At 45.0% G+C, this 19,835-nt stretch overlaps 1 protein-coding gene across 1 annotated transcript in view; it reads left to right on the top strand.

The window, feature by feature from the left end:
- CELSR2 (cadherin EGF LAG seven-pass G-type receptor 2) overlaps positions 1 to 19,835 on the top strand; it is a 240,141-nt gene that overhangs the window by 109,624 nt on the left and 110,682 nt on the right. The window contains exons 3-5 of the mRNA XM_030221921.1: positions 1,041 to 1,263; positions 7,872 to 7,987; positions 9,117 to 9,205. Of these exons, the coding sequence (XP_030077781.1) occupies positions 1,041 to 1,263; positions 7,872 to 7,987; positions 9,117 to 9,205 (428 nt within the window). The remainder of the gene's footprint in view (positions 1 to 1,040; positions 1,264 to 7,871; positions 7,988 to 9,116; positions 9,206 to 19,835) is intronic.

Here is a 19,835-nt window from a genome sequence, read left to right as displayed (position 1 = left end):
TGTTTTGGAGGGGCAGGACTGGTAATAACTAACAGTGGTGAGCACAAGGCTGTGGCCTCATGCCTGCCTCTGATTGGTTTGCAGCCATGGAGCCAGGTAGGCAGTGGACAGGGGAGGGTCGCACTTTCTATTTCTTATTTCCCCTGCAGACTTCAGAAGGCAGCAGCCCCTCAGACGAGCAAGTGGAGGCAGTGAAGGGAAGTTAGTGGTTGGGTGCCAGAAGCTACGTGTCCTTTGCTGATCTCTTACATATGCCTACCACGTGTTGGGAACCTCTGCTGGTGTGTGTGCCCATTCTGTATCTTGCATAAACTGTTGTGTTCTTGCCAGCCTATGATACCTTATATTGATCAGTTCTACCTGGCCCTGCGCCTGGGGTTTAGAGACATGCACTGAACCCTGCACACTCTCTCCAGGCTCAAACTGTAACTTCATGAATGTAAGTTTTTCTCAATCATGGGGCAAAGAATTCTTCAGTTTTTGAGTGTTTGTTTATTTATGCAGAATTCTGGGTTGTTCTCCCTTTATTCTATGACTTGGAAACCTAGAAACCTAGAAACCTAGAAAACTGAAATCTACCACCCATTGTCAAGTTTGAGCAAGTCACTTTAGCTGCCTTTCAATTGCTAGGTCTTTGGGGCTGGCACGTTGATTATGACCTTGTGATTTCTCTTATACAGTACTGTGTGGTGTTTTTCACACATTGTTACCAGATAACTCTGGTCCACAAGGGATAGAGTAAGTCAGTTCTAGTTTCCCTCCATTGCATCTAGAGACTTGTAGTTATTTTCCTCAAGCAAAGCATGCAGTGAGGGGAAACCAGGCCTGGCTCAGCTTGTGTCTGATGACCTGGAGTCTCCAGATGAACTCTGCACAGTCCTTCTTCTAAAGAGCAAACCATTGTACAATGACGCCAATAAATATTTGAGCAAATGGAAACCAACAGGATTAAAGAAGCTGAATTGTCCATGGCCTTATACAATTAAGGGGGGGGGTGTGTGTGGATGAACACACTTCATACTCTCCTCTCTCTCTCTCAGGAGACCACTGTGAACTGAACCTGCGTTCTGGTCGCTGCTCCCCTGGGGTATGCAAGAATGGAGGCTCCTGTGTCAACCTGCTCGTGGGGGGCTTCAAATGTGACTGCCCCTCGGGGGACTACGAGAAGCCATTTTGTGAGATGACCACCCGCAGCTTTCCTGCACAGTCCTTCATCACTTTCAAGGGACTTCGACAACGCTTCCATTTTACCATTTCCCTCACGTGAGTACCCAGGACAGGTGATGGGGGCGAAAGGGGGGAATGTCTTTGGGGAATGCTGCATTCTGGTACTTGTAGTCCTGCTTCTTCCCTTTTGGCCTCTTGCTAAAAGGAGTAGAAAATACCAGAAGAGAGAATGTGTACAAGCCAGTACTGGCTCAAGGTCTCCCTCCAGGCAGTAGGACATTTGCAGCTTTGGTTATTTCTGAGAGGTATCTGGTGAAGTAATTCTGGCTGGTCAGAGGTTAATTTGCACTTTCTAGATTTAAGTGCATGGCTTTTTCACATGAAATCTAATCCAGGCTGCTGTAGAGAGGGAACCCAGGTAAGCTTCTCCTTCTGACACTACTTGTGATGTTGGGCCAGGTCACTTTGGGACCCTTTTATTAAAGAGCGTTAAGCCCTTTATGCATGTTAGTATACTCAAAAAGGCTACCACAGAAACGCGTTCAAGTGTCTTGAGGTATTTTGCCTATTTGTTCTTGCAAACCCATGAATTACCTATTTAAAAATATTTTTCTGAGTGGCCATGTCACGGGTGGAGAGTGGGTGTCTTGTGTTATCCAGCTAGCACATTCTGATTAGCATGCGCTAACTGGATAATGCAGATTTGGGAGCCCATGTACTAAGGCGCGGTAGGCCTAATGTGGGCCTACTGCATGGTAAAAGGACACTGCCGTGGAACACACTGAGGCAACCCATGGTAGTTTGGCCGTCAATGCACACTACACCTGTGGTAAAAAAAATATATTCAACAAAAAAAGATTTGATAGCGCTAAACCTCTTCGATTGAAACTACACTGGCTCCCTGTCAAGGACCGCATCACTTTCAAAATTTGCTCTCTGGTCCACAAGATAATCTACGGTGATGCCCCAGGATATATGATTGATTTAATAGATTTTCCAGCCAGAAACAGAATCCGTTCATCACGTACTTATCTGAACCTTCACTATCCAAGCTGCATTGGACTCAGATACAAATCAACCTATGCATCCAATTTTTCTTACTTAAGTACGCAAATGTGGAATGCATTACCAAAGAGAGTGAAAACGACGCACGACCATCAAAACTTCAAGCGAACTTTAAAGACCTATCTGTTTTGCAAGGCCTACCCTATTGATTCTACTTAAATGCCTCAACTCTACAATGCATCTCTACATACATTGCAATGGACATTTTATTTCTTATTTCCTTGTCCCTTATTGTACCCATTTACCCCTACCTTACCTGACCCTTTTTCTAATTGTATTTGTTTATAACTTACCGTACTTGGCGTCCAAAATTACGGTATTTTGTATGCCACATTGAACCTGCTAATATGTGGGAAAATGCGGGATACAAATGTTACAAATAAATAAATAAATATTTTTGCTGCGGGATGCATATCTGGGGGCAGAGAGTAGGTGTGCCTGCGTTAATTGGGTAATGCAGGCACATTACCGCGTGCTATTCGATTAGAGCAGGAATAGCATGGGAGCCCTTATCACCTCCTAAATAGGTGACAGTAAGGGCTCCTGGCGGTAATGGCCACATGTTAATGAGGAAATTTAGCACGCGGCCATTAAAAAAAAAAAATACCCACCACGGCCATTTTTCAGCCACACTGGAAAGTGGCCGGAGCGTGCGGCAAACCCACCAACTAACCGCAGCGCTGGCCAGTTTCTAGCGCGTCTTGGTAAAAGGAACCCTTAACGAGGGGGGCACTCGGTGCCTCCTAAATAATTAATTTTTTGCAGGTTCCACATGCTAATGGGAACGCTAATGTGCGACCTGAAAAGAAATGCCTTACAAAGTGCCGCATTAAATCTGGGCTTAGTGTGCAGGAGAATCCCACGTGAAAACTCATTAAGCCCAGAGACTGCCGTTCTTTAGTAAAAGGATCCCCTTTATCTCCCATTGTCTTTAAGTGCTCACTTTGAATGGGCTGTGTCAGCGTTGCTGCACGGCAGCCATTAGTGCAGCTTTGTAAAAGTCCTTAAATTATAGCGCATTGATGGGCAGATGATCAAAAGCCCCGCGCTGTTCCAAACAGCGCTCTAAAAATAGCGCTGGAACAACACGGGGCTTTACCGCACCTATGATAAGAGATAATTGCATGCAGATTTAAGCACGCAGTTCTTTCGGATCGTGGGGTAGAAGTGTGGGAGGATTGTGTCTGAGCATGCGCTCAGTCACATGGTGTGAAGCTCCGTCCAGCGCATCCCAGGATACACTGGGCAGGGCTGGGCTTTGCCATTTTTTCAGGCGGCGCCGAAGGAAGAGGAGGGAGGCCACCTCCCTTCTCCAACCTAAGGTAGGGGAGGGTGAGGGGATTGACCACGGCCCACTGGGCCACCAGGGACTTCTTACAAATGCTGGGGGGGGGGGGGGGTAGGGGGCTGGAAACCCAACGGATCTCCAGCCCCCCCCGAACCTGTGTCGGGGAGAGGGTCGGGGGTCCGGAGGTCCGCCGGACCTCCAGCCTCCTGTCACTTGGGGAGGGGGTCGTCGGTCGGGTCATCGGTTCCTGGGGGGTCTTGTCGGTCGGGTCGTTGGTTCCTGCAGGGGATTGCTGCATTGGGGGGGAATGGGGGCCTGCTGTCATGCAAATGCATGCTGCACAGGGCTCACTATTCCTCCCCAGTGGTCTGGAAACTCTAACGCCAGCTCCGAGCTGGCATAGGGTTCGCCACAGCCAGCGAGCCAATCTTTGGTGCACTGGTCGCTGATCATTGGGGATGAATAGGTTTAGCACGCATGTGCATGCTACTTGCGCTAAGAGCCTTGTTTTGCATGCATTTGCATGCTAGTTGTATTCAGAGCCTGTGAGCGTGTTGTTTCACGCGTTCGGGGGCTCTGATCATGAGATGGTAGCAAACGCAGGCGCTGGGGTGGTGCTAACAGCCTCTAGCGCCTGCATTTGCTTCTGATCCGCCCGTGAGGCAGGGGTATATACTATTGTGTATAGCAATGTATATCCAGTAGCTGAATAAAATTGCTGCGTTTTGTTTCTATTATAGCCCCTGAGGTTCAGCAGATTCAGCTGCACCACTGTGGAAATTCCTTCACTCTTATTCCTCCCCTCTCTGGCTCCCTGTTTCTCTCCTCTCCTTTAACTCCTTACTTTCTAGCTTCTCTGTTTCTGATCTCTTTATCTCTGCTGCTCTTTAAGCATCTTCTCTGCCCTTAGAAGCAGACTAGTGCATAATGCAGAGACGGAGAATGTGCAGTGGGAACTGGAAGGATCTGTCCTCCTTATAAATCTGTCAGAGTGCTTTAGTGAGATCGTAAAGTGGGAGAGGGATGCTGGAGAGTGCGGCGAAGTGAAGCAGTGCCTTGTCACAGTTCGTTGCATATTTTATAAGATTTGCAAGCCTTGGCTTCCACAAAACAGCCTTTCTCTGCCTTTAGAGCACCTGCTTGCAGGAGTTTTGTGCAGGTCTCCCCAAGAATCTGTCAAAATCATGCAATCAGTGCCTCGTTTCTGTTCTGCCCAGAGGGCACCGGACAGCTGCATCTTCTGCAGGTCCAGACTGAGGTGCACTGACAGAGCTGTGTTGGGGGGGGGGGGGAGTGGGGGTCTGAGTACTGGAACAGCAGGGGGTGCTGCAGGGAAGGATTCAGCTACATTGGCAAAGGGTATCAGTGCAGAAGTGGCAGTGGATACGCTGCCACACAGCTGGACTATGGAAGCTTGCCAGCGTTGGATCAGATTGGAACTTGTACCATCTGTCTCATTTTCCTGACTTCCAAAATTCAGCTCAAGCTTCTAATAGATAAAAATAGAAAAAAAAAAAAAACAACATAAAAAAAAAATAATAAAAGACCGACAGGTGTAAAATCTGGATGTATGACTTCTGAAAGTTATACAGAGCGACGCTTTTGGAGCAAAATAGGGCTGTCCGTCTATTATTCACCTGTACTGGAGGTTGGAGGAGTGGAATTTTGAGAAGGACAAAGAAGAAACTATTATTTTTAATCCCCAAATCAAACACCGTTCTTGGAGTAGAATATTGGTGGACTTCTACGGTTAGAATTATTTCAAAAATAATTAGCAAAAAGGATAATATTGAGTCACAGCAGACGGCACTTGGTTTAAATGCCGGCGACCATGGTTATTTTATACTTGAATAGTTCAGCAGCAGTATGTGGGTGTCACTACTTATCTGAGTAGCGGTGGTATTCAGACCAGTAACCAGATAGAGGCCTCTTTTATCAAGCCACGTTAGTGGCTCCTGATACGGTAATGCCGACAAAGCCCACGGACTCCGTAGGCTTTGCCACGTAGGAACTGCTAGCAAGGCTTGATAAAAGAAGCCCAGAGTTAGGCAGATAAAGTTAATTGACCTCAGCGCTCTCTTACACCGTTTTTTCCTTTGTGCTAAGGCCATTTTTCCTGCACCAGTAAAATGGCTGATTTTCTAATTTTTGTATTAATGGTCATGCATTAATTCAGTTCTAAGTTGTGTATCTAACAACGGTTAAACAAAGAACATGTTTGTGACATTTCAGAACTATTCCATTATCTTTTGTAGTGTGTTGACACATTAATGGTATCTTTAACGCATGACCATTAAAAAAATTACCATGCGAACACTAACCACCAACCATTCTGTAGACGGTAAGGGCTCACGCGATAATCCTGCAATAATCAGTTAAGGGCCCTTTTACTAGAGGGTTACTGCGCAGCAACCTAGAACTACCGCCGGCCCAGCGCAGCCACAGGCAGGGCCGCCGAGAGACTAGGCCGGGCCCGGGGCAAGGCCGCCCCGCCTCCGCTCCCCCGCTGCTGCTGCCCCTGTCGCTCCCCCTGCCGCTGCCGCCCCCTGTCGCTCCCCCCGCCACTGCTGCCCCCCCCCCCCCGTCGCTGCAGTCCTCAGTGTCACCTGCCTGCCTCCATGGCTCCGGGCCCCCTGCATTCAAAGCGGCAGTCGCAGATCGCCTCTCTTCTGGCCTTCTCTCCCTGTGTCCCGCCCTCGTCTGATGTAACTTCCAGTTTCCACTAGGGCGGGACACAGGGAGGGAAGGCCCGAAGGGAGGCGATCTGTGACTGTCGCTTCAAATGCAGGGGGCCCGGAACCGAGGAGGGAGGCAGGCAGGTGAGACCAGGGACTGCAGCGCCGGTGGCCTGACCCTGGCACCGGGCCCAGGCCCGGGGAATTTTGTCCCCCCTGCCCCCCTTCCTCTTGGCGGCCCTGGCCACAGGTGGAAGTTCGGCCTCAAGCGCATGCCATTTCTGGCACTACGGAAAATAATTCCCTAATTTGTAGCATGACACTAACCTGGCGGTAATTGGGCAGTGCCGTTCACTGCCCGGTTACAGCAGGTTACCATGGGAGCCCTTACTGCCACCTCAATCATTTGTATGGTACAGACACAAGGCTCCTTTCCACAATCCAGGAGCAGAGCTCCCCATCATTCAAGTTGCAGGCTCCCCCTCATTCCATGATCTAAGTTGGAAACCTCAGAAGTAATGACTACACTTCCTCTTGTCCTCTAAGGGAAATGGAGGTCTTTAGAGACCTGGTTGGCAATCAACGAATGTCTGCTTTGGCCAGATATAGATTTGTGTAGGTCAGGAATATCTGATTTAGAAAGTGTCTCTGAGAGGTTAAAGTGACCGTGAAGTGTGCTTGGGCCTAAATATTACAGGAGAAGGGGAGACAGGCAATTGCTTCATCCCCACCCTGCAGGAAACTTAAGTGGACCTGTGCACTGCTTCTCTGGAGTGGGGGTGGGGGGTTAAGAGGTAGGCTGTAGTATCACCTGTCTTTCTGGTGGAATATCAGCTCTTATTCCAGACTCAAAGGTGCACATCAGTCTGACACCCTCTTCCCTCTAGATAGATGTATGCTGTCAGTGCTCGGAAGAGGAGCTTGGTAAGGTGGTCCTTCCTCTTCAGCTAAGATTGTATGGCTTAGATGAAGCACAAATGTCAAGTTTCATGATTAGAACTTGAGAGAAGTTCTGGAAGAGTACAACGTGGAGGAGTGGCCCAGTGGTTAGAGCACCAGTCTTGCAAGCCAGAGGTGGCCGGTTCAAATCCCACTGCTGCTCTGTGTGATCTTGGGAAGTCACTTAACCCTCCATTGCTTAAGGTACAGACTTAGATTGTGAGCCCTCCTGGGACAGAGGAATATCCAGAGTACCTGACTGTAACTCACCTTGAGCTACTACCCAAAATGGTGTGAGCAAAATATAAATAAACATATAGGGAGAGTCTGTGCAGGAGTTTCAAGAAAGGAATAAATCTTGAATAAATAGGTGTCCACTAAGAACAAAGAAAGTCCCTCATAAATAATGTAGAATTATTCCACAAAAAATGTTTTTTGGTATATTCACTGTTCAAATAAGCAGGTTATATTTTATGACCATTGCATATTATAAACTATGTTTACATTGTTATTTACTTCTACCTTGCCCAATGCACAATATATGTATGTATTATAATTATTTATTCTTTTTAGTATCTGATTATTATCACGATGCGGCACTGAGCTCTTTATTTAAACAATGATCATTTTCTCCTTGTGATAATGATTCCCTTTCCACTCTCACTGTTCATCTCACTCTACTTCCTCCACCTTCTCCACTCCCCCCCCCCCCCCCCCCGACCAATTTTCACTGATAGATTTGCCACAAAAGAACGGAATGGGCTTCTGCTGTATAACGGTCGCTTTAATGAGAAACATGATTTTGTGGCCTTGGAGGTCATCGAGGAACAGATCCAGCTCACGTTCTCTGCAGGTCAGTGGCCACGCCTCAAGGTTCACATTCACGGCAGAAAAAAGGGAGAAAAACTTTTCCATGGTAGAGGTGGGGGAACTCTCCGAGTTGACCAGAACAGCCTGGTGCACATGGTTTGTTCAGACCAGCGAGGAATACGACCTTTGCAAAAGACGAAAAGGCACAAAAAAAATCCAGCAAAGGTGGTCCAGAAAGGAGGAACAACCAATGACGCAGTGCTGAATGTGACTTATGTCGTCATACCCGCAGACCTTTTGCATTCTTATCGTATCTGTTATTGAAGAATCTGATGACCCCTGATGAAAGCTTTTTTTTGTCGAAACTTGGCCAAGTTGGGTCCTTCTTCAATAAAAGTATTCTTCTTGCATCATTGGTTGTTTTCCTCCTTTCTGGACCACCTTTGCTGTTTTTTTTGTGCACATTTTGCTTACACAATGGTGAACAAACCTTCTTCTTATAACAGAAGAGGGTCACATGGGAGCTGGAAATGGTGGTCAAGGCAGTTAGCATAGCCAGGTTTAAATGCAGTTTAGATAAGTTCCTGGAGAAAAAAAATCAGTAAGCCATTTTTAGCCATGTAAACTTGGAAAAGCCGGCACAGCAAACAGGAAAGACCTCTGCGTAGACAGTACAATCAAACAAAAGTAGAGGCTGGCCAACAGACACTCCAGCACAGGAGGTGGTGCTTAAAAGACGCTTTTATTTGCTGCTTGGAGAAAGGGACCCGACAGGGTCCGTGTTTCGGCGCAATCAAACGCCTGCCTCAGGGATCACGATAGTGTTCAAGAAGATACTGAAACAAATAAAGCAGACCAAAGGCATCCGTTTCAGTGAGAAGCAGTCTTACCAAAAGCAGCAAATGCTGAAGCTCTCCAGTGACCCCCTCCTCTCGCATCTGTAGCCAGATCTTCAGCAGCAGCCATTGTCTGAATATCCAGATATTAGTTTTGCCCACAGTGGCCAGCATTTAAAATAACCGCTGACCATCGTGGACTCAATACTGTGGGGAAGGTGACCACCCTGGGCCACATTTGGGTAAATGGCGGAGAGAAGTTCTTTTGACGGCACTGTTTTTTTAAACTCATGAGGTATCACCTGATGATTATTCTTTTGTGTTTTATTTTATCAGGAGAGTCGACCACTACGGTCTCACCGTTCATTCCTGGAGGGGTCAGTGATGGTCAGTGGCATAGTGTCCACCTCCAGTACTACAATAAGGTGAGGAGGGTGTACTACACGGTGGTAAGTGCTGACTCTGCCCCCGGAATGTCCCCAAAATAGCTGGTTTTGCAGTAAGTGCTAACCGGTCATTTTCAGCGGGACTAACCCACCTCTGAAAATGACTATCTTCCGAAGGCTACTGAAAGCTGATCTGTTCAAGAAGGCATACCATAAACATCCACCTTAAACACGAAATAATAAGACTTTACATGATCTAGACAAAACCGAAATCTTATCACTTGACTGATTAACCTCTTTGCTAGAAATGAACAATCACTAATACTTTAATCCTTATGTCGAATATGATCTCTTTAGTCGATGACCTAATGTATGTTACAGTCCAAGTTATTATTTAAGAACCTTCATGCAATACCATAATGTATCCTTCTTTACCATGTATGTGTGCAGATGGTATATATATATACATAACTATCTAACCATAGGGGTTACATTCAAAAACCAGAGTCTGTTTAAACATCTAGATACTAAAGACTCCAGAACTATGAAAAAACTTATTTTATTAACAAATTATCATTCATTCACACACCACGATATTTCACAATACAATTACCACCCATTCACTTTAACATGTGTCAACCAATTATCAAAATTCGGAAAAAACCTATGTAGCTGTGCCAATTGGTCTTTACAAATTACTATTATTCTTCGTTGTTTATATATAGTCCTTTAGAGCAATATACAACTTATGCATTTGATATTATAAATTCATCTTCGACTTTGGTTCTATAACATAGAACCATCGCATAATTAGTGCTGAATGTCCTGCACTAAAACAGTTTTAGAACCATATTGCACCGTAATAGTATGCTCAGTCCATAAGAGTTCATAACTATTTTCTTGCTTACTGGCAACAATTATTAAGAGTATAAAGACACTCCAAAATTGAAATGGCTGAAAACATGTAGGCGTGCTTGAAATTTTCACATCGCCGGTTCCCCGATGCTGATCGGCATTTCGTCTCCTTCTTCAGGAGGAACCAAAGCTGTAACAATATTACAGCACATCATCCATTGTTCATTTCATGCAAAATGTATGAATTTTTACATGCATTATCATATTGAAATATACTTACGAATAATCTAACACTTGGCTGCTCGCCAGCGTGGCGGTCGGCAGTGCTTCCGTACAGGAATCACAACACCGGAAATTGCTATACGCATGGCAAAAAGGCACATGAGTTAAATACCCAGCACTCCACAACGTAACTGACGCCCTAACAAACGTCACACCCATTCGACCTCCAAATTAAGGCCACGTGGTGTTACTGTGTCCCATGTATAGATATAGCGTTGCTCCAGTGCAAGTAAGTGAGCGCTTATATCCCCACTTCTATTACCAGGTAAAATCTGAATTAATACAGCACATTGAAGCTGATCAATAGTGTGTTTATATTGCTGCCAATGATCCACCAATGGGTTCTCCCTTTTACCCAAACGTAAATTGCTAATATGTTCTGCCAAACGTTTCTTTAGTTGTCTCTTCGTATGACCTATGTAATATAGTGCACAAGGGCACCAAATACAATACACTACCCCTTCACTGGTGCATGTTGTATGCTGTTTTAAATAAAATTGTCTTGCACTGTGAGGGATATTGATAACATTGGTGTCTACAGAGTAGCAGCAATATACACACTTACCACAAGGGGAATGCCTACCCGTGATATTATAATGTTTAGGGCGTTTAAGCAGCTCACCCACATTTGCCTGCCTTGCGTACGCTACCTTCGGGTGTTCCGTGAACTCAGGATGCACAGACAGAACATGCCAAAATTTATGAATAATGGAGGAAATACCTCCTGCTCTATTTGAAAAAGGTATAACACATGCCACTGTATTGCTGGAGGTGACCTGACCCGACTGAAATAGCCAAGGGCGATATGCATACAATGCTCTCTTGTAAGCATTCCGTATGACCTGTTTGGGATAACCCCGCTCTATAAATCTATTGCTCATATCTCGAGCTTGTACTTTAAATTCACCAACAGAAGAACATAAACGACGCAACGAAGCACTAATTATGCGATGGTTCTATGTTATAGAACCAAAGTCGAAGATGAATTTATAATATCAAATGCATAAGTTGTATATTGCTCTAAAGGACTATATATAAACAACGAAGAATAATAGTAATTTGTAAAGACCAATTGGCACAGCTACATAGGTTTTTTCCGAATTTTGATAATTGGTTGACACATGTTAAAGTGAATGGGTGGTAATTGTATTGTGAAATATCGTGGTGTGTGAATGAATGATAATTTGTTAATAAAATAAGTTTTTTCATAGTTCTGGAGTCTTTAGTATCTAGATATATATATACATACCATGATCTATTCCATGTATGTTACGTCCCATGTATGTTACCATGTATGTATGCACCTTAACGCAATACCATTTGTAATTCTGTTACCCGGAAATGGCAATCGCCATTACGGCAAATGTAAGCCACATTGAGCCTGCAAATTGGTGGGAAAATGTGGGATACAAATGCTACAAATAAATAAATACATTTAATAAAACTAGTTAGCCCCAAACAAGCGATTTAACTGGCCAGGAAACGTTTTTGGCCGGTTAAATCGCTTTGAATATTGACTCCCCCCATCGTAACATAGTAAATGGCGGCAGATGAAAACCTGCACGGTTCGTTCAGTCTGCCCCAACAGTCTTATTCATTATCAGTTCATGAAATATATACTTTAAAATCATTTTTGTTATATTATTTTAACCTGACTCTTCTGCCTGCTGGAACTGCCATCTCGCTCTTTGGTGGCGTTTTCTGGGCAGGGCGCCTGGCCTGATTTCTTTAAATGTTCATTCCCTCCCAAAGCGCTGGCAGCTGTAATAGTTTTAGAGAAAACCGGATTCTTTGCCGATTCCTGGTTTTCGAAAGCACCTTTGCAATGTTCTTAAATAACTTTCCATGGTGCAGTAAGAAGATATCGGAGTTTGGCAGAGAATCCACATCTTTCCCTGTGTAATAAAAGCCCATGTCATGACCTCCAAGCAGAGACCTTGCAGCAGAGAAGTCCAGGAATGTCAGTGGCTGCTGGCTATTGAGAACAGATCTTGTATTAATTGCTTGATTCCTTTCATTAAGTGATTAGGGAACACAAGCTTGGCAATTACTCAGGGTGAACTGTCTGGAACTGATTCGCTGGTATGGTGTGGGGAGACTGCGCATATCATGACTCTGGCCAGCGATACCATTGCATAATTTTTATTTATTTTATTTGTTGCATTTGTATCCCACATTATCCCACCGCTTTGCAGGCTCAATGTGGCTTACAATACGTCATGAGTAGTAACAATGCATGAGAAAGTATACATTTAGTAATAACAGAAGGATTTTGGGTAACATGATAATATTTTTCAGCAAACATAGTAAGAGAAATATAAGAAATATGTAAGAATTATATAAGAAAATATATATTTAGTAATAGCAAGAGGATCTTGGGTAGTGAGATGATGAGAAAACATGTTAATATTTTGGCAGGTAGATATAGTGGAGGTCGTTCTGGATATGTCTACAGGAATTCATATTTGTTGATCATTGTTGTATGCCTTGTTGAAGAGATGAGTCTTCAGCAGAATTCGGAAGTTAGCTAGTTCATAGATCGTTTTTAAATTGCGCGGCAGCACATTCCAGAATTGTGTGCTCAGGTAGGAACTATTTGAAATTCTGTGGTTTTAATCCTCTCCCCTAGGACTCAGGAACCCTTTTACTAAAGGGTTGGCTCGGGCAGTGGGCTTCCTGCGCGCAAATCTGGGCTACTGCAGGAGCCCAGTGGTAGTTCCCACAACCAGCGTGTGCCATTTCTGGTCCTAAAAACATATTTTGTATTTTTGTGGTGCCGGGGTACTTAATATTTTCAAAGGGAAACGTCTGCAATCTCTGGCCGTCTTCAAATCTAGGCTAAAGGCCTACCTTTCTGATGTTGCTTTTAACTCCTAACCCTTACTCACTTGTTAAGTATCCGTATTTTATCATTCCCACCTTAGTTATTCCCTTATCTCTTATTTGTCCTGTTTGTCTGGCCTAATTAGATTGTAAGCTGTGTCGAGCAGGGACTGTCTCTTCATGTTCAAGTGTACAGCACTGCTTACATCTTGTAGCGCTATAGAAATGATAAGTAGTAGTAATTCCATCAGGTTTGTGTGGGAGCCCTTACCATCACCTAAATAGGTAGCAGTAAGGGCTCCCCTTGGAAATGGCTGTGTGGTAAGTGGTTCACTTGTTGCATGGCCATTTCTTTTTAATTAAAAAAGCCCCCCCCCAGCCTTTTACCTGCTGCGGTAAAAGGGGGCCTCGGCGCCAGGGGCGTAGCTAGGCGGGGCCATGGGGGCATGGACCCCTGCAGATTTAGCCCTGGCCCCCCCTGTTTTCACCCTCCCTCCGCCGCCGCCGACCCTCCCCCGCCACATTCGACCCCCCACTCCTGCCGCTGCTAACCCTCCCCTGCCGCCGCTGCCGTCAACCCCTGCCAGCCGAAGTCCTCTTCAGCACTGGTTCTCTGGCGCGTTGCTGATCTGGATTCTGTTTCTGTGAGTCCTGACGTTCTGCAAAACGTTCTGCAGAATCCAGATCAGCGAACGCGCTGGAGAGCAGTGTGTAGCGCTTTTGGGCTTAGAACCTGTGCTGGTGGTGTGTAGTGCTTTGGGCTTCGTCCCCCATTTTCCCCGAGACAGGCGTAGAACTCAACAGCAAGCATTTCTTGTAGGAAGCTAGGTCCAAAGAATACATGCCCCTGGAACATGTCCTAGAGAACCCTGATTATCAGTAGAATAAGCTCCCCAGTGTTGGCCCTCACCAATGACAGCATTTTGAGAGGAGGCATCAGAGAATAAAAAATGGTCATTTGGAAATCTGCTACTAGAGAAGGTTACCTCAGGAATGGAGAATGAACCCCATCTTTAGCAACATACATGACTGTGTTTGGATTGCGTTACTTAAGGCAATGTGGCCTGGGGTGCCTGGCCGTTCCCTGTTCTTCTCATAATCCACCTTCTCTATTCTCCTCTTCCATCTATGGTACTTTTTTCCACCTATTGACTACTGTGTGTTACTTTTGATTACTTTTTTTGTTTTTTTAAATACTAATTCATTGCTATTGTATTAGCTGTCTCCACTGTTATTTTCTGTTTTGTCGTAAACCAGAAGTTACTTCAGTTTGTTATGTAGTATATCATTATTTTTCACGTTATATTCTGGTTTCTTCGGTTCTATTTTCTCTTTCTCTTTTTTCTTTATCTGACATTGCCTTCTGGTATCTCTATATTTGTTTCTCCTGGTTCCCTCCTCTCTTTTACCATTCTCTGGGGTTTTTATTTTTTTAACCTTGGCCATCAGATCTGAGATTATACAAAATCCAGACTTGGATCTGGTTATCTGCAGTGTAAGAGGTCAGCGAGGCGATTGCCAGACTGCAGCTCGGCTCTGTAAGATACAGCAGAGTGTTCACCTTCAGCTTTCAGTTCTACTTGGAAACCTTTTTTTTTGGGGGGGGAGAGCGGGCCACCGTCCCCTTTAATTTTTTCCAGACTGCTGGAGCATGGTGTTGCTTGGTGACATTGTTTCTAAACAGCAGGTGGAGGAGGAGGAGGAGGAGGAGGAGGAGGTGGAGGTGGCAGTTCCAGCCGCCTGCCATTTGTTGTGGCTTTCCACGTTCCCCTGCCCCCTCCTCATGACATCATCACCAGCGTGTGGGCGAAGTGGCACAGGGAACCGAGTCTGTTCCCTGGATCGTGGCTGAACTCCGGCTGGGATTGGTGCCTACGTGAAACTGAATAGGAACTGCTCCGACAAAATGCGGGTGTTCCCTTGGGGAAAGACTTGGGAACGCCCTTATATTAAACGGTGTGGGGACAGACTGTGTGCCCGAGTCACGGCGGGTCCCAGAACCCATCATCCTTTTTAAACCGGTGATCATCTCACAGTCTGGTCTTTGTTCTGCCTTTAGATTCAGAGTCGCAGGAAGCTCTGTAGCTTTGGGCTCAGCCATGTAAACTTCTGTGCTTTCAGAAAGGATCAATCGTCTGATGCAGGGTTTTTTTTTAAATTTACGACTCATATTTAATTCCCTCCTAATGCTAATAGCACTCAAGTTAAAACCATGTATCATAAAGAAGTGCACCCCCACCCCGTGACAGCCACAGTGGAAGAGGGTTCATTGAAGCAAACTCCAGTCCTCCAGGGTTATTCATCTCCAGTGGTCTGTGCAGCAGGCTGAGCAAAGCAGCTTTACAAACAGTTTTAACTCTTTTGCTGCGTTGCTTCTCCTTTTGGCCCAATAGTATTTTCCTTAGCCACGTGTATGGTCACAAAGTGCAAAGAATCTGCATACGAAAATGTGCTTTCTACAGTAAATAGAGGAGTGTGGTAGCCGTGTTAGTCCACTCTTAAGGTTATCAATAGAAATCAAACAAAATAAAACAAGGAAAAGAAAATAAGATGATACCTTTTTTTATTGGACATAGCTTAATACATTTCTTGATTAGCTTTCGAAGGTTGCCCTTCTTCGTCAGATCGGAAATAAGCAAATGTGCTAGCTGACAGTGTATATAAGTGAAAACATTCAAGCATTACTATGACAGTAAAATAGATACCATTGGAGATTCTACATGGAATGTTGCTACTATTGGAGATTCTACATGGAATGTTGCTATTCCACTAGCAACATTCCATGTAGAAGGCTGCGCAGGCTTCTGTTTCTGTGAGTCTGACGTCCTGCACGTACGTGCAGGACGTCAGACTCACAGAAGCAGAAGCCTGCGCGGCCACATTGGTGATCCGCAAGGGCCGACTTCTACCTGGAATGTTGCTAGTGGAATAGCAACATTCCATGTAGAATCTATAGAAATCAAACAAAATAAAACATGGAAAAGAAAATAAGATGATACCTTTTTTTATTGGACATAACTTAATACATTTCTTGATTAGCTTTCGAAGGTTGCCCTTCTTCGTCAGATCGGAAATAAGCAAATGTGCTAGCTGACAGTGTATATAAGTGAAAACATTAAAGCATTACTATGACAGTCTGACAGAACCAGGACACTGTACCAGTGATTTCACAGTGAGAATACTGAAAGGTAACTTTAAAACCATACAAGAACGTAAGACCTTTGAAGTCAGAATGATTGAATATTTTAACACCCAACAGAAAGGACTTAACAAGGATCTGGGGTTCCTAGCCCATTATAAACCATAAAGCTGTATGTCTCTGTTGATCACCCCACCCCTCACCTATCCACACCCATCCTGTTAGAATATCAATGATATGCTTTGATGTCCCCATGCATACCTCCGACCCACCCCCATCCTCCCACCCTGTCAGACTGTCATAGTAATGCTTGAAGGTTTTCACTTATATACACTGTCAGCTAGCACATTTGCTTATTTCCGATCTGAGGAAGAAGGGCAACCTTCGAAAGCTAATCAAGAAATGTATTAAGTTATGTCCAATAAAAAAAGGTATCATCTTATTTTCTTTTCCATGTTTTATTTTGTTTGATTTCTATAGATTCTACATGGAATGTTGCTATTCCACTAGCAACATTCCAGGTAGAAGTCGGCCCTTGCGGATCACCAATGTGGCCGCGCAGGCTTCTGCTTCTGTGAGTCTGACGTCCTGCACGTACGTGCAGGACGTCAGACTCACAGAAACAGAAGCCTGCGCAGCCTTCTACATGGAATGTTGCTAGTGGAATAGCAACATTCCATGTAGAATCTCCAATAGTAGCAACATTCCATGTAGAATCTCCAATGGTATCTATTTTACTGTCATAGTAATGCTTGAATGTTTTCACTTATATACACTGTCAGCTAGCACATTTGCTTATTTCCGATCTGACGAAGAAGGGCAACCTTCGAAAGCTAATAAAGAAATGTATTAAGTTACTGTATGTCCAATAAAAAAGGTATCATCTTATTTTCTTTTCCATGTTTTATTTTGTTTGATTTCTATTGATACAGTAAATAGCAAAGACAGCCTTACATTACCGTACGTTTCAACTTGGTTCTGACTCCTGACGCAGGCACTTGCTGAAACAAGGGCCATGTTGGGTCCCTTAATAAAATTGCTTCCTCGGAAGTCTAGCTCCATCCATTTGTTCAGTCTGAGGCCCGTCATTGAATTTATTATTAGATCAGATTCAGGTATATTTAAAGGCTCAAACTATTTCAGATTAATCTTTTGGCACTGACGTTTTTGACGAGACAGCTTAAGAGCAGCAAGCACGTTTATATTATACCTACAGAATGGCGGTAGGCTGTACGCGCGTGCAGTGCCCGCCCAAATGAGACTATCACACAGGCCAGCGCATCCTCCTGGAGGTAATTTCAGATTTGGTGTGCGCCCATAATGCATGGATGAATTATTTATTTCCTCCTACACGTGCTTGTTCCGGCTGTAATTGGCACTTGGCGTGCACCAGCCGGTCACCGCGTGTGTAGTACATGAGCCGTTTCCGCTAAATTAATGGGTGGCGTTAAAGGCTCAGGCTGGTTTTGGGCGTTCGCTTGTTTCATTTTTACTGCAGGCCCTTTTCCTGTCCCATTAAAAAAAGCCCTTTTTGGTAGATGCAGGGCCACCTTTTACCACGGCTTACTAAAAGGTCCCCTTGATTTCTCTGTAGCAGTGGAGCCAGTGCTCTAATAGCCTCATTCAGTGTATTCCAAACCTCATTCGGGGGGGCTCAAATTGCTTCTCTCAGGGGGTCTTTAACTAAAGCTTAGCTCGAGTTATCTGCAGCAGGGCCCATTTTATTCCTATGGGCCTTGCTGCAGATAACTCAAGCTAATCTTTAGTAAAAGCCCCCCCTCAGTGCATTCCAAAGCGTTGTTCTGGCCTTGCCAGAGATTTGAGGTACGTTCCTGGAGGAACGCTGGCTGGGGTGACCTCTCCCATCCCTGCAGGACCCAGAAGTCATCCCACAGACCCGGAAGCAGTGGCATAGCAAGGACGGGGTAGGGTTACCATATGGCTCCAGAAAAAGGAGGACGGATTGAGCCAGCCGGGTTTTACTTCCATTGCTTTCCATTGAAAGCAATGGGCAATTACTTCGATTGAAAGCAATTACTTCCATTGAAAGCAATTGCTTTCCATTGAAAGCAATGGAAGTAAAACCCGGCTGGCTCAATCCGTCCTCCTTTTTCTGGAGCCATATGGTAACCCTAGGGCGGGGTGGTGGGGGCGGTCCGCCCCGGGTGCACGCTGCTGGAGGGATGCAGAGAGCAGCCGCGTGCCTGTCGGCTCCGCTGATTCCCTGCTCCCTGTGCCCCGGAACAGGTTACTTCCTCTTCTGGGGCAGAAGGAGCCAGTGGAGTCGACAGCCGTGTGGCTGCTCCCAGCAGCTAGGAATGCACCCGGGGGGGGGGGGGTGTCGTGCTGCACCCTGGGGGGACGGACGCTGCTGCACCGGGGGGGGGGGGGGGTGCGCAGCGGTGATCTGCCCCGGGTGGCAGCCGACCTAGGAACGCCACTGCCCGGAAGTCATACCTGTGGGTTTCCTGCAGACTCCACAGGATTCCCGCAGTCCCCGCTCCCATGCAGCCCTCTACTCTGTAATACACTTGTGCAGAATTCCCCCGGAGTACTATGGGTTTTGAACTTATACTTTGCATTTTTTAAAGCATGAACGCAAACTCCTAATTTGGCCCATCCCCACTCCAGCACACTTACCTTTAAATGCTTCTTAAAGTGTATGTACTGTAGGATCGCTCTCTGCCTATGCTTTTATAAGCATACCAATTAAAATAATACCAGAGTACTTCTAGGAGATAATTAAGTGCAAGGATTGACCTGGTCCTGCTCTGGGTGACCAAAACTGTGTTTGTTTAGTAGAGAAGGTCTCAGAGTGGTAGACTCACCCAAAAACGAGGTGCCATACAAAGTAGCACCTCTTAGGGTAAGTTTCTCTATCATAGAACTTCTCACTATTATATTGTTTTGAAAATAGCACCACCCGTGCTCAGCTTAAAGTGCGATTAAAGTGTAATTAAATAAATAAATAAACACTCAACTCTCACAAATCTCAGAGCTGAGCAAATCAGTCCTATCACTTACTCCTGTAAAACCTCACATAAATAAGATACATCTATCTCTTTATGTATCTTATACTTCTCAAATGTATCTTAAATACCAAATCGGTACTTAGCTTATGAGATGATCGAACAGGTCCATTAAACATCGGTCCAAATCGATAACTTCAATCCTTTTCATGATGTTATCTTCTTTCATGATATTTATTATATCATGCAAGAAGTTAACATCATGGCCTAGTGGTTAGGGTGGTGGATTTTGGTCCTGGGGAACTGAGGAACTGAGTTCGATTCCCACTTCAGGCACAGGCAGCTCCTTGTGACTCTGGGAAAGTCACTTAACCCTCCATTGCCCCATGTAAGCCGCATTGAGCCTGCCATGAGTGGGAAAGCGCAGGGTACAAATGTAACAAAAATAAAATAGATACTATTGGAAATTCTACATGAAATGTTGCTACTATTGGAGATTCTACATGGAATGTTGCTTTTATTGGAGATTCTGTTGCTACTGTTTGAGATTCTACTTGGAATGTTGCTACTATTGGAGATTCTACATGGAATGTTGCTATTC

The sequence above is a fragment of the Microcaecilia unicolor genome, chromosome 12 (assembly GCF_901765095.1).
Source record: "Microcaecilia unicolor chromosome 12, aMicUni1.1, whole genome shotgun sequence".
Classification (NCBI taxonomy): Eukaryota; Metazoa; Chordata; class Amphibia; order Gymnophiona; family Siphonopidae; genus Microcaecilia; species Microcaecilia unicolor.
Note: the sequence above shows the minus strand (reverse complement) of the source record. Positions and strands in the feature narration are given on the sequence as shown.